The 16,642-nt window shown below is 53.1% G+C and overlaps 1 protein-coding gene across 1 annotated transcript in view; it reads right to left on the minus strand.

The window, feature by feature from the left end:
* LOC115328458 (multiple epidermal growth factor-like domains protein 8) overlaps positions 1-16,500 on the minus strand; it is a 126,595-nt gene extending 110,095 nt beyond the window's left edge. Inside the window, exons 1-6 of the mRNA XM_029989671.3 lie at positions 16,082-16,500; positions 14,856-15,077; positions 9,800-9,963; positions 8,600-9,749; positions 8,260-8,440; positions 5,231-5,318 (exon numbers count right to left, since the gene is read on the minus strand). Of these exons, the coding sequence (XP_029845531.2) occupies positions 5,231-5,318; positions 8,260-8,440; positions 8,600-9,749; positions 9,800-9,963; positions 14,856-15,033 (1,761 nt within the window). The 5' untranslated portion in view covers positions 15,034-15,077; positions 16,082-16,500. The remainder of the gene's footprint in view (positions 1-5,230; positions 5,319-8,259; positions 8,441-8,599; positions 9,750-9,799; positions 9,964-14,855; positions 15,078-16,081) is intronic.
* Positions 16,501-16,642: the final 142 nt, after the last annotated feature.

The following is a 16,642-nucleotide window of genomic DNA, read 5'->3' on the forward strand; positions in this document are numbered from 1 at the left end:
TTAGTGAATTGTGCAAACACTGCGACTGCAACCGTGGTTTCGGTACTCGGATGACACCTACGGACGAGACTTTGCGAGCCATTTGGCACCGGGTTTGTCCGGGTATGCTTCCATCGTTTCGCTCCGGAACTCCTAACTCAAGTTTCGAGCAATGCACCCGGCTTATGGACATTGCAACGATAAACATCACCGGCGTAGAATCGGCCCCAGACCACGCATCCCCTCGTTCTTGCTGCGAGTTGTTGGGGCGAACGTCGCTCATTTTTCTCTCATTTCTTTCGCAACTGCCGTTGCGTGGGTAGAAAACCTTATGCCAGTTCCGTAGCTTACAAACCTCGGGGATTTGATTCGAGCAGCACTTGGCAAAGTAGAACGTTCGTCGCACCTAAAGCCAATATACACAAAAGGTAGCGCAAACCATCGACTGAAATGGAGAAATTTCTCCTCTCGAAAGTTCTCTTTCCCTCGGATCAAGCGTGACACGTGGCCGTTCCCTTCCCATGATCCCACGCGATTCGGTGGTCTCCTAAAAGCCAACGCCGCCTCTGGGCGAGGCGTAGCGGCGGCTCCGTTGCCTCTGGGCCAGCTGTAGGGTCTTTATTTTCTACCGCGACCTCGGCGCCAACGCAATGCCATCTCGCTGCGCTGTGGATTGCACAAACAGCGCTGCAAAAGGAAAGAATCTTTTTACCGTCTCGACGGGAAAACCAATTGTTTAGCGACGAAGACAATGGCTCCACCGGACCGGTCGGAAAAGTTTCGACTGCCTCCGAGGGAGACTTTGCGTGGCAAGTCCTTAAAAAACTCTGCATCGTATTCCCCGTCTCCTTCGGTCTCGCCCACGAAGGTCGGAGGATCTCTGTCCTCATTCGTAACTGACGCAGTAAGGTACGCCCGCGGGTGTGCTGCAAAGCTTACAAGCTTTGCAAGTCAACTCAAGGGCGTGCCTTGCGCATGAGAACGTCACAACAACTCGAAACACAGGGAGGGTGAAAGAGGGCCTCGCTAATAAAGGGGTTAAATGAGGAACGCGCTAGCGAGGCAACCGAGCACGCGCTATTTTTTATGTTTTTAACCGAGGGGACACAAATTAGTGTTCTTGATAGATAGTTAAATGCACGAGGCACGTAAATAGCAGACGTCACATATTTCTCCGTGCGCATGTGCGCAGTTGCAGGTTGTATTCGACATTTATCAAATGTGTACCAAATAAACCAAGTTGCTGGTTTGGCAAAACAATCAGTTAAGCTAAAAACTAAAGAAAAGTCCCGGTTTTACGCACTAGCGGTGTCTTTTATTTGCCTAACTCGAGTGATACTGCCAATGCACATCGTTGAAGATACTAGAAAGTTTTTGTAGAGCGTACGCTAAAGATTCCGAGCCTTGCGGGTGTGTGCTCAATCTATCCTCAAAGCGAAGGCACGAGCTTTCACTAGCAACGCAGTCCTTGTCTACGAAACTCTCTTCACGGGCAGGGAAAGCTGCATTCTGTCGTGTGCCTGCTCTCAGTACTTGCTGCAAGAAACGGGTAAACGAAATATATTTTTGCGGTGCATGCCAATGTCCCGAAATACTCGAGACTACATTGGCATTTTTTTCAGTCGTCCGCCGTCTTCACACTCGAGCGATTCTCTGCTCGCGTTATTATATTTGCCGATCGAGACGTCTTCCCACGCTTTGTACAGTCAAAACTCGATCTCACTACGTCGAAGGGAGCCGCGAATTACTTCGATAAAACGAGAACTTCGTAAAATCGGGGAATTCATTTTTCGGGCATTTCGCTCCGTAATTACAAAGTCTTAATGCAGCGGCATCGTGAGAACTCCCATGGTATCGATTTTGCGTGTCCCTGCACTGAAATTTTTAAAAGATGCACGGAAAAGTTAGGGGTCTCACGCTGCTTGTGCGCGCTAAAAGGAAAACAAGACAACCTCGGAAGTCGAGGGAGTCTCTTTTTTTGAGCGAAGAAGCTCGTTAGCTTCGCCTGCGGAGCAGACGGACCTCTCGTAGCTCGTGAGTGCATCCAACGCGTCCTCCGTTCCTTCGTGAGCTCCAGCAAACCGCCTCGGCAGGAGGACTCCAGCAAACCACTTGAACTTTAACAGCGGAGCTGCTAAGGGCTAGGTTCCCCAGGATCGTGTCCGGTACGTCGACACAAACCTACCTGGACAACTGCCGCCATCTATAAGCGACGGCAGCAAGCACACAACCAGTACGGTTTCCGCCGTCGCTCGTAGATGGCGGCAACCTTTCCAGCTATCATAGAAGAATTGATAGTTGGGCGCGTTGGTAGGAAATCATTGCAGGAAACAGCGCGAAAAACACGACGACGACGAAGAAGAAGCACGCCTAACGAGCGTAGCGCTCGTCACGTTTGTTTCTTCGTTCTTGTCTGTTTCGCGCTGTTTCCTACGCTCCTATCAGTTTCAGTTTGGACTCACGACGGGTCGGCCGCGCTCCCTTTCGGGGAAAGGAGACAGGCTGCGGAAGGAGCGGCGACGTACGCAGCAGCGCAAATGGGTCCGCAACCGCCGCAAAGCCGCTGTCGCCTCGACTTCCCACTGCTCCAGCGCTTCAGATTCCCTTGCCAAAGAGCACATTGCTCGCCTGGAAAGCCGCCGCCGAGAACAGAACCAGCGATGCAAAGGGCGCCGGCGGGCCAACGCCACGGACGACGACCGTGCCACGGAGGCCAAGCGCAAGCGCGAGGCCCGGCGACGACTGCACTCCACGCCGGCTGAACAGTTCCTGGGTGCGACGGCGAGGTTCCGGAGGGTGTTTATGGAGAACCCGTTTGGCGTCACGTGCGCCGCGTGCGACCGACTCTGGTTCGCCAGAGACGTATCCACGATCGGCGGCGTGTCGAACAAGAAGCGGGAATCGGGCGCGTGCGCATTGCGGCAGTGTATCGAGTACAGCTCCGCTGGTCTTCCTTCTTCGGGAGAGTGGAAAGGCTGAACGTTTGTTTTTCCTACAATGTCGTAGCATTCTTGAAACCGCGACAGCTAGCCGCGGCTTGCCTCGAAATCATTGTGTCCGAGCAAACGCGCCAAAGCGCGCGCTTTCTGCTGCATCACATCACCGGTGAGTGAACGTTTTTGGCTCGCATATCCATAAACCGGGTGAAGAGCGCCTCTTCCAATTTTTCGTGCGGGCTGGTCTCGAGGTTTTTCTTCTCGGGCGGATGCCCAGAAGAAGTGGCACTCAACATTGCGGCGGTTGTGGAACTAATGATGGCGTCCTCCGATTTCAAGATTGTCGAAAGCGAGCTGGCTGGGATGCCGCCCTCTGCGGCAACTTTGCCTTTCTTCCGTCCACTCGTGACAGCACGAATGCTATATCAGCAACACGGGCCGTAGTGGAACAGATATCGTATGCAGACAGATTCAGTCACGAGGAGAGACAAGCAACGAAAGAAAGCGAGTCCTAACCGAGAGCGGAGACGGCGGAGAGTCGGAGACGAGCAGTGCCATCTGTCGCACGCGACACGAAGCAACCGCTGCCACTAGCGCCATCTAGTGTAGGGTAGCCGATCCAAAGGCACGCGGAGAATCCGCGTTCCGTGCAGTTTCACTCTGCAAGTACCTGTGGCACCTTGATTCTACCGCTGGCACGCGAACGGCAAGCTTCGATCCATTCTGTGCAAAAGAAATGTCGAATAACCTTCCTTTTGCATACATTTTTGTCGGAAATAGTTCATCCAATCGGGTTCGACGGTCAATATACTTCGTTATTTCGAGTTCATACGCGCATTAAGCCCTATGGAAATCTTCCAAGGAAACACAGTTCGTTCGTTAAATCAAGAAATTCGTGAGATCGGGGTTCGTTAAATCAAGTTTTGACTTAACTCCAATGACGATGCACGAACGCTAGTTTCTTCACATTAAAAATCACATCTCCACGTGGTGAATGATGCTGATTGGGGCGAAGCTCTGGTGGTGCTGATGATACTGATTTTATTGTTCATAGGTAGTGCTGATGGTGCTGATATTTTGTTTATTGCCCGTAGGTAGTGCTGAGTTCCGGGTTGCGTTTCGACTTCATTATTACTGCTTTATGGTCGGTGAAATGCAGAGCCAGTGGTTCTTCTAACGGATCAGCTTGGATCCGCTAGAAGCGGTGGGAACGCACCTCCACCGCTTAAGTCAACGGTCCATGTCAGAAAGAGAATGTGTGGAATGGAACGTGGTTATATACGCATTTGAGCATTTGACCGCAGCGCCCTCTCGTCTATAAACGTCGAGCCAATGCATGCAAAGTTTAACGCAATTATATACGCATTTGACCGCAGCGCCCTCTCCTGTATAGACGTTGAGTGGCTACATGCAACGTTTCATCCAGGATAGACAGATGGGATGGCAATCGATGTGAGCACGGACGCCGGACAGATGGATAGGGCTAGACCCTAAGGAGCTTCGCCCCTAAAAACAACTGTCTTCATATTTAAAAAAAAAATTGTCTTTAGGCCCCCGTATGCAATAGCAAGCAAGCACGGTCTGGCACGCAGGCGCGTGCCTACACGCGCTTTGTGGGCCTCGCTTAGACATGGCGGCGGGGCGTGATGCGGAAGGAGGGCAAGGAGGATTGCCCTCCATGGAAAGAAGAATGCGGGGAGAGGAGGAATTACGCTACCTTTCCGTATATAGGGACGAACCTCAGTTGCAGAGCCCCTTGCATAAAATAAACCGTTCCCGGTTTTAAAATAAAAACACCGTCGGCTTTGCATTACTAGAAGTTTGCGCGGTCAAACCTTACGCCGGGGGAAAAATAAAACAAAAACTTTCAGCCAGGTAGATCGGCGAAGCTCTCCTATGCTGGGAATGAAGGAAAGGCCGGCCGTAAGTCGGCAAGAAAGAGTGGAAAGGCTGGAAAGGTTGCCGCCATCTACGAGCGACGGCGGCAACCAGACAACCAGCAAGCCGGGTGTCTGGTTGCCGCCATCGCTCATAGATGGTGGTAGCTGTCCAGAGTTCTGCGTCATCGGGTCATTTGGGGACGGACACGATCATGGGGAAAATCCTGGGGAAAGTAGCCCTTAACAGTTCTGCCCTAAAAGGAGGATGCCATTGCAAAGCGGGCCAGACACATCATTCTCTCGAAGATCCGTTTCTTTCGCGAAATGTTTCATCAATTCCGATCCCAACACAAACTGTGGAGCGAGACAAAATCAAGATCTAGCCTGATCCAGAAACAGGCCCAGCCGGTAGACGGAGAGAGGAGCGGTGCCTGCCTTTTTCTTGCGGCGGTCGAGGCAGACTCCGGATCCTCCGCACCAGGCACAGGCGGGGTTCGACTTGCAGGCCACGTCCGACCGGTGCCTGCACGGGAAGGAGGGGCTCCAGACAACTCCCGGGCACTCCCGCTCCTCCGCCCCCGCCGTTCTCTCTTTTCTGGTGTTTTGGGAAACCGTACCAGGTCGTGCCTACAACAAATTACTCACCAGTCGAATGACCCTCTTCCGGCGAGAGAAACGGACGTCCGATTGACTCCAATGTTTTGCGCTTTTTCTCGTTTCTCTTTTGTTTTTCTCTTACGCTTTAGTTCTCTTTATGGCGGCTGCTCGGGCCGTTTTCATTTCTTCGATAAACATTCGCCGGTCGGTCTTGTCCCCTCTGCTTGTTCCACTTTGTCTCGCACGCTGTTCCCACGTTTCAGTCTCCTTTTACCCCACTATAGACTTTTTCATTTCAGTAGTTGCCTGACCGGCGGGTAGAGGGCGCTGGCGCACTCGCCGCCATTAGGTTGCTTCAATTTGGTCGGTTTCGGTTTCAACGTGCACGCGATTGTGATGCTGTTTCATGCCACTTTCGATTAGTTTTGCGATATAAATTTCTTTCTTGTAGCACACAGCGAATGAAACAATAGTATTGAGCCACTTGGCAAGCCAAGAAGTGGCTTCGAGCCTAAATTGCGATCTTTTCTTTAGGAACACTATATGCGTCTGATTCCGTCCATCGTTAACTTCGGCCAGGTTCGGCAATGAAACAACAGCGCTGATGCACAGGGAGGAGTACCATTGTCCACGGCCGTACCCACAAACACTAATTTCCAGAAGAAAAAAAAAAATAAAGAGCAGGACAAGCTCCGCATGCAGCGTGCGCTCGTTGCCTGCAGCCGTGCCTTGGCTGTGCGTGCACCGAGCGGTACAAAAGGTAGATAGCTCGCGCTCAAGTCAGCTATTGAACTAATCATTTTATATTGCGACAGACTATATTGCATCAGTGCTTAGTGAAAAAGCAGGTCGATAACATGATTAACAATCTGCTGAATCACCAAAAACAGATGAACTGACAAGTTTACTGTTCGATGTTTGGTTTCAGTACACCAACCTTTTCTAACTTCGAGACTGGAAACGTCTTTTATAATGACTACAAAAGTTTCATATAATCCTGTAGATAATATAAAAAAGTGATATTGTCCCTGCCTGTTTTATTTAAATAAATTAAGCGCTCGAGAAATATTTTGATAGACCAGCGTAGGCTGACTAGAAAATTTCTTTAACTAAAGTACTCATTGACAGCATTTCAAAATATTGGCCTTATGAAATAAACTTTTTGTTATATGGACATTTGCTTACGACATACTCAAAGTATGAGAATGGTGAGATAAGGGAATGCCAGACTTCAAATAAAGTCTGATATTCATCTTCCATAAAATTTGCCGAATGAAATTGAAGAGCGCGAAAGAAATGATCTCCGATAAGTTTGGCTGAAGTCGAACGCCAGGCGCCACCCAATTGACCTCTGTAGAAAGCTGTTCACTGATTTGAAACGATGCGCTTTGCACATTTTGACGTCGTCAGCTACTGAAAGTAACTCCCTATTCGCCGTGTACAACCGGCTGCACTCAGGTGATTTTCATGCAGAAGGATTCTTTTCGGCGTCACATTTTGTAAATCATAGGCTCTATCAAGTGGTCTGTGACAGTTTCTTACGCGGGGAGTCCAAATATTTGTGTTGAAATAAATTAATTGAAACTGCATGGTTATAATAAAATTACTTAAGCAACTGAAAGACTATGGACACGGGACCAAGCACGATATACAATTCCGTAGAATTCATAAATATACCGATAAAGCGAATGCTTATATCACACACGCGATTAAGAACGTAAAACAGATATAGGTGTGATATTGCAAACAAACAAGTTGCCTAATGCTAAGGTACCATTGTTTATAGCATAAAAAATAATTCAAACTAAACGTTTGTTCCCGCGTCTTGTCCACAAGCTCCCTAGTGTAATCAAAAGAAACTGTTTTCGATCTGTTGTAACTACAAAACACCATGCTTTCAGGAAAAACGCGTGGCTAATTACGCTGAGTGTTTTTGTTTTCTCCCTCTACACCAATGCACACTCATATATATAATAACATTGGGCTTCCTATTGCAAATGTTCCGCCCTTATTAGTAACCAAACCTCAGTTCTCGTAAGTTATTCGTATTTGAACCCTCGAGGCTCTCTTCAAGTCATATATGTATTCAATGTGCGCAAGTGCTAACGCTGATTCCTGTTCCTATAAAGCCTTTTCACACGTATCCCGCACGCCGACGGTAAAAAAGATTCAAAACGTGTTACAAAATTAACTGCAGAAGTTGCGCGCACAATGATGTAATGCAATTGCATTGTAAGTTTAAGTATCGGACGACACTTTACGGAGTAAGGCAAGAGACGCGGTGAAACGCGACGAAAAACACGAATTCAACGCATCCGCCAAGGCGCGGACGGGAGAGCGGAGCAACAAGTTGAAGCAACCTAATGGCGGCCGCATCACGTGATTCCAAGATGGCAGCGCCCATGCGGCGGAGGGTGAAAAGGTCTATACAGGTTAGAAGGAATTGCTGAAACATGCATTCAACTGGATTGCACGCGCTTTCGTTTACCGCGATAACAAAATACGAGCGATTAATTAAGAACTTTTATTTATTACTATTTTGTACGTCGGGCCCACGCGTTTAGAGGTGGTCACGAAAATAAAAGGGACACCACATTGTTCTCCGTTAGCGTCTTCTTTCCCTTTAATACCCTCGCAGTAGCGAACCAACCACGCTTTGTCTCGCCATAAGTGCGAGGGTAGTGGAAACCACGAGAGCGACCTCCAGGCTTTCGACGCCCCTGCCAAGCGTGTGGACTAACGCACAAAGCGATACAAATGACTACGGCTCGATCCCGGGTCTTGGTTCCGCGCAGACGTTCTACCATTGGCGTTCAAAAGTGGATCGCCGGGGGGACGGCCCGATTCCCCGGGCGATGGGTGCCCACCGGATGCAGGCCCCCGAGGCCGAGTGGGAGTAGGCGTGGGTGACGGTGGTGGGCAGCAGGAAGGCCCACAGGTCCGAGGTCATGCGACCCCGGTAGCCGCCCAGCACCAGCAGCGTGTGGCCCCGCCGCAGCGCCATCACGTGCGAGTACACCCCGGGGCAGCGCCCGCTCCAGGCCTCCCCTGCACCGGGGGAAGGGTCCGGTCTCGCGGGCGTCGAATTCCCCGACAACTCGCGGGTAAAAGACGCCCCCTTAGACTTGATCCCAGTTTCTGGAATTACGAGCCCCGCCAGACTGCCCAGGCGTCGCTCTCTCTCCGGACAAGGACAGGGCGGCTCACCGGGGAGGTCTCCGGCGACCAGGTGGAAGGGCACCCACTTGCGGCAGCGCAGGTGGAAGAGGTAGAGGCCGTCGTCGAAGCACTTCTCCTCGAGCGAGTGGCGGTGCATGTGGCCGCCAAAGAGCAGCAGGTAACCGCCCACTAGGGCCGCCCCGTGGAAGGCCCGCTCTGTCGGGGGCCGGCCCCCGCCCTGGGGCGCCCAGCGGAAGCGGGTCCAGGTGCCCGCGTCCACCTGGAAGCCCCACAGGGCCCCGCCCAGCTTGCTGAAGCGGGCGTAGTCCACCACCACGCCACCGTGCACCAGCAGTGTGCGGGACTCGGCGTGGAAGGCCGCCGCGTGCCCCACCGACGGGGGTGCCCCGGCCCGGGACAGGCGCTCCCAGCGCGAGCCCTCCCGAGGGTTCACGCGCCACAGGTCGCCCGAGAAAGCCCCGCCCTCGCGCCGGCCCCCGAAGGCGTACAGCCGGTTGCCGTCCCCCGGCGTGAGGGAGTGCAGGGCCAGGGCCGGGGCCCCCGCGGGCGGCTCCAGGGTCCAGCGGCGCCGGGCCACGTCATACAGCCACAGCTCGGCCGACAGGGAGCCGTCCGCCAGCTCCCCGCCGTGCAGCGCCACCGTGTGCGCGTAGGGGGCCATGGCGTGGCCCCAGCGGGGTGCAGGCCGCGGGGACGCGTCCGACAGGTCGTGCCAGCTGCTGTCGTTGAGGTTGAAGACCCGAAAGTCGCCCAGCACCCGGCCGAAGGCCCGGCCCCCAAAGGCAAACAGCTGGTCCGTGAAGGGCAGGTAGACGCCCGCGTGGCCCGCCCGGGCCCCGAAGGGCGGGCCCCGCGACAGCAGGTGCCAGCCCGCCGCCCCGTCGTCCGGGTTCTCGGGCAGGCCGCACGAGAGGCCCGCAAAGCCTGGGGCGCAGCGGCAGCACCGGGCCCGGGCCCCACAGGGCCCCGAGCAGTTGCCCCGGCCCCGGTCCGCCTGGCAGCCGTCCGGGCAGAGCGGGGAGGCGCAGGCCGCCCCCGCCCAGGCCCGGTCGCACACGCAGGCCCCCCGCAGGCAGCTGCCGTGGCCGCTGCAGTTGGCCGGGCAGGGAGAGGCCGAGTACTCAGCCACGAAGCCCTTCAGCACGTAGTTGGTGTCGCTGTACAGCAGCACCAGCATCTGCGGGGAGCCGGCTCAGGGCGGGCCCCGAAGCCCCGGGGCCCACTCACCGCTCCCGAGCTGGCCGTCACCGGGGCCGGCAGGGTCCGGCCGCTGAACGTCCCCAGCAGCGGCGCCTCGTACGAGTCGCCGTCGTAGACAAACACGTGGTCGTAGGCGCACTCCGTCTCCATCTCGTGGAAGCGCAGCGTGATGAACGGCCGGGACGCGTCGGCTGCGAGCGGGGACCGGGCTCAGCGGGCGTTGCACAAGCCACGTGCGCCGGCCACATCGCGTTTCCCGCCTCCTCGAGGCGTCCACCACCATCTTGGCGGTGAAACTTCAGGGGAGGCAGGTTGCCACGCGGTCATTGCCATGTACTACATCAATAACGCAGCGATAGACGCGTCAGTGCACGTAAAATATTTGGGTGCACAATCTCTCCTGAAACCACCGTATAGGTTATGTGAGAGCAAAGGCAAATCGTATGTTAGAATTCATGCAATGTAATTTTAGAGTGACGATGCAAAGTAAAAAGTATCCTCTATATGACCAAAATTAGGCCGATTCTTGGGTATGCTTCAAAGCTCTGGGATCCCCACTGGTATTCTTAAGAGTGCAATCAGGGGTGGATTTAGAGGGCGGGTCCGGATGTCCTGGCCTTCCTCTTGAATTCTGTGTGTGTAAAATTTAGGGCGTGAAATGAGGGAGAGGGGGAGAGGGTTCCTAAACAAATGGTACGCTGACCAACACCTGACCGCCCCCTCAGGAAATTTCTGCATCCGCCCCTGAGCACAATCCACTTGTAACGATCGTTAGAAAACCCAAAAATTCCATCGTCTTAACCGATTATCGTTATATCTAGTCTGGAACGATCAGTTTCTAGTCTGGAAACTCTAGAAACCGATCGTTATAAGCAGTACATCGTGATATGTGGTATCGTTACAAGAAGATTGGACTCCAGTCGGTGTCAAATTGCGACTGCCTCGAAAGATGAGCTCAAGTGCGGCTCTGCAAACTAGCCATCTATGCTGCCATTTAAATCTTCTCTATTCAATTAATTATGAACAGTCAGGCATCGATAAAGAAACATTTACTGCAGCCACATTTCATTTCTCGTAGACGAGAACACTCGAAGAAAATTAGATCTCTCTCATCAGAAACGTATTTAATCATACTTGGCCGAGGCTACATTCATGCGGGGACGTAGACAAGTCGGGAGGAGATAAGGCTCCATCCATGCAAAAGCACACGTGACTTATAAGGACATATTCTGTTTTTATGTACATATTATGCTTTCTTATCAATAAATAAAGGATACAAAATAAAGAGGTCAAACTTCTTTTAAAGTTGATATGTCACGTGACCTTACAAATTTGTACAGGCTCCTTGCACTGACGTCACATTGCATGCTTTTGAACACCAAGTAAAAGGAGGAGACGGAAGCTGCCTTTGCAAGAATTTTGTGTGACAGGTTAATCTTCTGGGAGGAGAACAGCGACGCCTGTGCAAATCCGGGAGCCACAAAAGAGGTTCCTGCTAAGAGGGGAGCTCCTTCCCCTCTTCTCTGGAGGGCATCGGAAGTGACGTCATGTGCAAGCCACGTATACAATTTACCAATTTTTCCCTGTTTTCTAACACTAATAGCAAACATCATGCGCCATACCAATAGCATCAATAGACGTCTAGATAGTTATGTTGTCCAGGAGTCACGTGTGGGTGTGCAGGCGTGCAGCCCCGTGGTGCGGGTTTGGATGGCTCGGTACAGACTCGGGGCCTTCACCCGCGCGTGCATCACTGCCGAGGCGGTGAGGCTTGGTCGTGCGTCTGGTGCGAGCTGTTGTGCATCAGAGGGGGCGAGAGCACGCCCACTGCTCCACACGCTCGTGACATCTAGATTTCTGCAGACTACCCACTCGCGCTTGTAGCTTTTCCTTCGCTCACAGATAAGCTGAAACAGCTGAAACAAAGTATGGCTGCTGCGCCAGAGTTTGTGCAGCTCAGGTGCGCCCTTCGAAGGAGCTCGTGCTTCTAACCTTTGCTCCGCACTGCAGCACGACGCAATACCGGCGATATTCGGAAGGGACGAGTGGAAACCGAAATGGAGTGCAGGATTGGACAGATTTGACGCTTCAACGAGCGAAAAAGTGTCCAAGAAGTTAGATGCTAAAAGTGCGGGGAGCAGGCACGCAAGATCCACGTGGGATCCAGGTTTCGAAGGTCAACACCACAACTGGATGCACTGGCAAAAGAAAGAGGAAGGTCGAGTGCTCTCCGACTTCAGTGACGGTGGAGGTTCAGAAACCTGGGATGCAAATAAATGAAATGGCGATTCCGACGATCGGCGTTATCAGCGATCCGGTACCAGAAATTTCCTGGGGGAGATCCGAGCGATATTATGCCACCAACAAATCCCGAGTACGAGGCACCCTCACTAAACGCTCAGTGACCCGAAGTGCTTGACCAGCGATCTGTACATGCTTCTGGAAGCTGACGGCTGGAAGGTTATGAAAGGAGAGCTGCGGGCACTTAATAGGCGTTTGGACGGAATGTTCGAGAAAATGTAAAAAAGAAATGCTTCGTAGAAAGTCAAACTCGCTTGCGGAAAACAAGGCAGGAACAGCAGTCCAAGCGGGGCAAGAACGCACAGAGGAAATGGCTGCCGAGCATGTGGCAAAACAATGGGAGGCCGGCAGTTGATTCCTGCGTGGACGGGGAGAAGGCGGGAGGAGAACTGGCTCCGTCCACGCAGGAAGTGACGTAGCACGTGGATGGAGCCGTTTCTCCTCTGGCTCGGCTACGTCCCCACACCCTCGTCCTTCTTTCCAAGCACCGTCCAACGTCCAAACAAATTGCCAGAGGAGCTAGTCGAAGAAAATTACGGCTCACGTTTTTTCTATACTTTACTTAGCCTTTAACGTCCAACGTACGCTCTGTCTTTTGTATTAGTTTGGAAAATGTTTACGGTGGTTCAAGTCACCAGGCTCGATCTAAAATGGACCATATCGACGCCTGCACGTAACAATCTAAACTTTTAGTCAAAGTTAGTGTTTCACATGTCGGTTTTTTCTGGTAAAATTGCAAAGGGTAGCTCTCTTTCTGCAAAAAAATAAGGCCAAGAAAATTGCCAGGGTCTACGGCGGGCAGCAACGCAGACGACAGGGGTCCAGTAGCGGGGTGTGTTTGGCGTTCACATTGATAGATCCTTATCGCAACGGCTCGCGACCACCGTGGTTTATTAAAATTAATACGATCTTTTTGAAATGTACCTTCGGTTAAAAAATAAATGCGCACAATAAAAGCAAAACTTAAAGTAAAAAAAATGCGTCTGCATAACGGCTGCACCTTCGGACGCTGCTCCCGACGCCATCTATCAATACGAACACCAAACACACCCCGCTACTGGACCCTGTCGTCAGGGTCGCCGCCCGCCGTAGACCCTGGCAAGTTTCTTGGCCCTATTTTTTACAGAAAGAGAACTACGATTTGTAATTTTACAAGAAAAAACTGACCTGTGAATTCCACCTTTGACGAAAAGTTTAGGTTGCTACGTGCAGGCGTTGATTTTTACGGTCCATTTTAGATCGAGCCTGGTGACTTGAACCACCCTATATAATGGTGCGTCGGTGTTCCCCTTCTCGTTGGTTTCGGCCGATCGAGACTTTACTGCAGGCTGCGCATATTTTTTTTTCCTCGATGTATCTTGGTGGCATCTGCTTTCTTTTTTGTCCCTCGTGCACCGTAACGCCCTCCCGGGCACCGTGGGGCACCCCAAGAAATCGATAGATAAATAAATAAATACGACGGACACCCGTTCTGCTCTTGCTCAGTGTCGGCACGAGGGCCCAAAAATGCTTCCGCAACGACGAGTTGGGACGACAAAGGCGACGCTTGCATTCCTTCTTTGTTTTTCCCTGACCGGCCCCTTGGGACGTCCAACGGCACCAACGTCAACATCCACGACGTAATTTGTTGCCACTTGGGCACTTTGGACGCGTGGGCGGAGGAGGATGCCCAACGCGCCGGTCGGAGATGCGTTCCGGGCTCCTAGTGCAAACCGACGGCCACCTCCAGCAAATCCGACCGACGGCCAAAGGGCCCCAGATCGTTGGGCGAGGAGTGTGCCCCCAAGAGTTAGGAAACCCGCCGACGGTGTCGTTTGCTGGTGCATGCTGTGCAGTTACTGCGCACTCTCGGTTACTCGCTACAAATGGACTCAATCCCGTATAGGTACGGTCAAACCCCTTCGTAATTAACCCCGAAAGAGCCAAACACCGTAGAATTCTGCGCACGCGACGTAGTTAGCGGCACGCGTGGCTACCGTGTGGAAATACGGGGTTCAAACCCCACCACCCAGCTTTTTATTTTGCCGATCGAGTTCCTTCCGCAAAGTTCGAGTTCATATTTTTTCCAGTCGGTCACCCTTTTGTCGCCAAGCGCGATGTATGGTCCTTTTTATTTTAGTTTCGGACGCGAGTTTGCCGATCGACAAACATTTATTTTTCGGCGTTACATTTGTCTACCATTTCCAACCGTGACAATTTAACGAACTAGTCTTCCCCCTCCCGTTTGTTTACTCGCAATATAACACGAGCAAACTTTTAACAAAGAAGTTTGAAACGGGGTCGCCTCAAAGTTCTTCGTTCGAGACGAGGCCTTACTCGTGCCAGCCGCGTGTCATGTATCTCGCGTAAAATCTACCAGATCTTCGTGGCACAAAAATGTGCGCAGGAAGAAGCTCACTTCCGGGGGCATCGTTGGTTATTGAAGTAAGTGCAAATGCAGCGTTACTGCGGCAAATCTACGCCGAAAATTTAACGAGCAAAGCGGACCCTATGCAACCCGTTTAAGCCGTACGACCTCGAAGCGCCGTATCGTAGTAAGATCCGTCTTTTGCCGAGGAGAAACTGCTCTGTGATTTCCCCGATACCTTTCCTAGGGGCACGACTTCCTTTAGGGTGAGGAGGGCGGAAAAGTGGGGACAGGCAGAGGACAACGAGGAAGGGAGATCTCCCTCTAAGACTTTCACTCTGTCCGCGGCGGTAGAGCGCGGCCAAAGCGGCGACTGACGCGTCGTCGAGCGCTCGAGTTACGGCACGCGCGACAGCGAGTCGCCTGGGGGCCCACCTCGGACGAGCCACTCGCAGTGGGAGTCGTTGCGGTAGCTGTCGTTGCCGTCGGTGATGATGCCCCAGGGCGCCGTCAGGACCTGGCGGTGCCGGTTGCAGGTGTCCGAGGGCTTGGTCCCGGCCGGGCGGGGAAGCAGGGCGCCCAGCAGCACCAGCCAGAGCAAGGCGGCGCTCATGCCGGGCACCCCGCCGGCCCCCGGGGGACGCTCCGCTCCGCCGCCTGCAGGGAAGCAGCTCAGACTCTCTCCGTCCCGCCAGACAAAGCGCTCGAACTCCAAGTTAAAATGAGCTGTGCACAAAACGACCAGGACGAGCGAAAAGAAGTTGACGGGTCCAGCACCGAACTTGCAGCTAGATGTATATTGAAGAACACAAATGAATAAAGCTCCCACGTCGCAATGGCACCTCCACGTTTCCCAAAAGGCAACATCCTTTCTACGTAAACGTCGTGCCCCCCCCCCCCCTCACAAACGTTCCAACGACAAATAGTAGCGCCCGAGTTGAAGGTCTGTACGAGCGCTTTCGACAGCGACACCAGTTTTCGTGATGGACCTTCAGAGGCGAAACAAACACGCATGCAAACCGGCCATTGCTAGCTGTGCAGTCGTGTGCAGTGTAGCATCACGCGGCTATGCTGCACACACGATCGAGCCCGACAAATATCTCGGCATTCAAACATGACGATGAGCCCTTCCCTTTACTAAGACGTCACTTTAGAAAGAGGTCCTATTAAGGCCATTTTTTGCTCCACCAGTAGGTGAGGCCTTGCCCAGAGACGATGGTGACATCCAAGGTGGCCAGCATGTGTCCCCAGCCGGAGCGTGCCAGGCACCCTGACAGAGGAACCAGCCAGCTTCCCCAAGCACTGACGCGCGCTCGGAGCGCAGGTGATCACGCTGCTCCACAGCCCCAGAGAAGCGAACGGCAGGGCTTTAGTAGTTGCCAATCATTGGATCAGCTTAAACACGCAGAAAGGACGAAACGGAGCCTCCCAGCTGACCCCGGTCCTCGCGCGGGCTGCGGCAGGTAGCGGAAGAGCAGCGTGCGCGAACGCAGCCCCGAAAGGGCGTCCCGCGCGCGGCGCGCGCTCGAGCCGTCCGAGGGCATAGCCGAGGCGGCTGAGGGCACAGCTGAGGAGGGCACAGCTAAGGAGGGCATAGCTGAGGCGGCTGAGAGAATCGCTGCGGTGGCTGAGGGCATAGCCGAGGCGGCGGAAGGACTCACCCGACGACGAGCGCGGCTGTGCATACTTGTCCGCCAAGCACGCGCTGCCGACGCTCGAACGCGCTGGGTCAAGACGTGCCAACCTGCTCCGCTCGGACTGCCAGTGGGGAAAAGACACCGCTCGTGTTTAGGAGGTAGCCCCACAGGCGGGCATCTTACGAGCCTTTCGACAGAGTCTCATCCACCGATCTGGTCCAAACTGTGGGGGTTGGTCCACGGGGCTGATCAGAGTGATCCAACCTTCCGGCTATCCAACGTTTGCGTCCGACTCATCTGCGACATTGTACGGATATCAAACTTTAGCCCTTTTTTAGCACGGTTTCAGGATTCCAGCTCCAGCCGATTCGCTCATTACAGGTATTCATTTAGGGATTGTCAGTGACTATTTCGACGTCCATTGCCACAATACGTGAAAAAAATTAATTTGACGTCTATGGCCGTCGATCTTACTCCAGGGTAAATATTTTGTACCTTGGTGTTTAAAACTGCCAGCGTCCAGCGCTTCTGTGTGGTCACGTGACACAACCCGCCGGAGTAACTCAGATTCGATCTGGTCATTTG

This window comes from Ixodes scapularis, unplaced genomic scaffold, assembly GCF_016920785.2.
Source record: "Ixodes scapularis isolate PalLabHiFi unplaced genomic scaffold, ASM1692078v2 PGA_scaffold3__209_contigs__length_174095766, whole genome shotgun sequence".
In the NCBI taxonomy this organism is placed as follows: Eukaryota; Metazoa; Arthropoda; class Arachnida; order Ixodida; family Ixodidae; genus Ixodes; species Ixodes scapularis.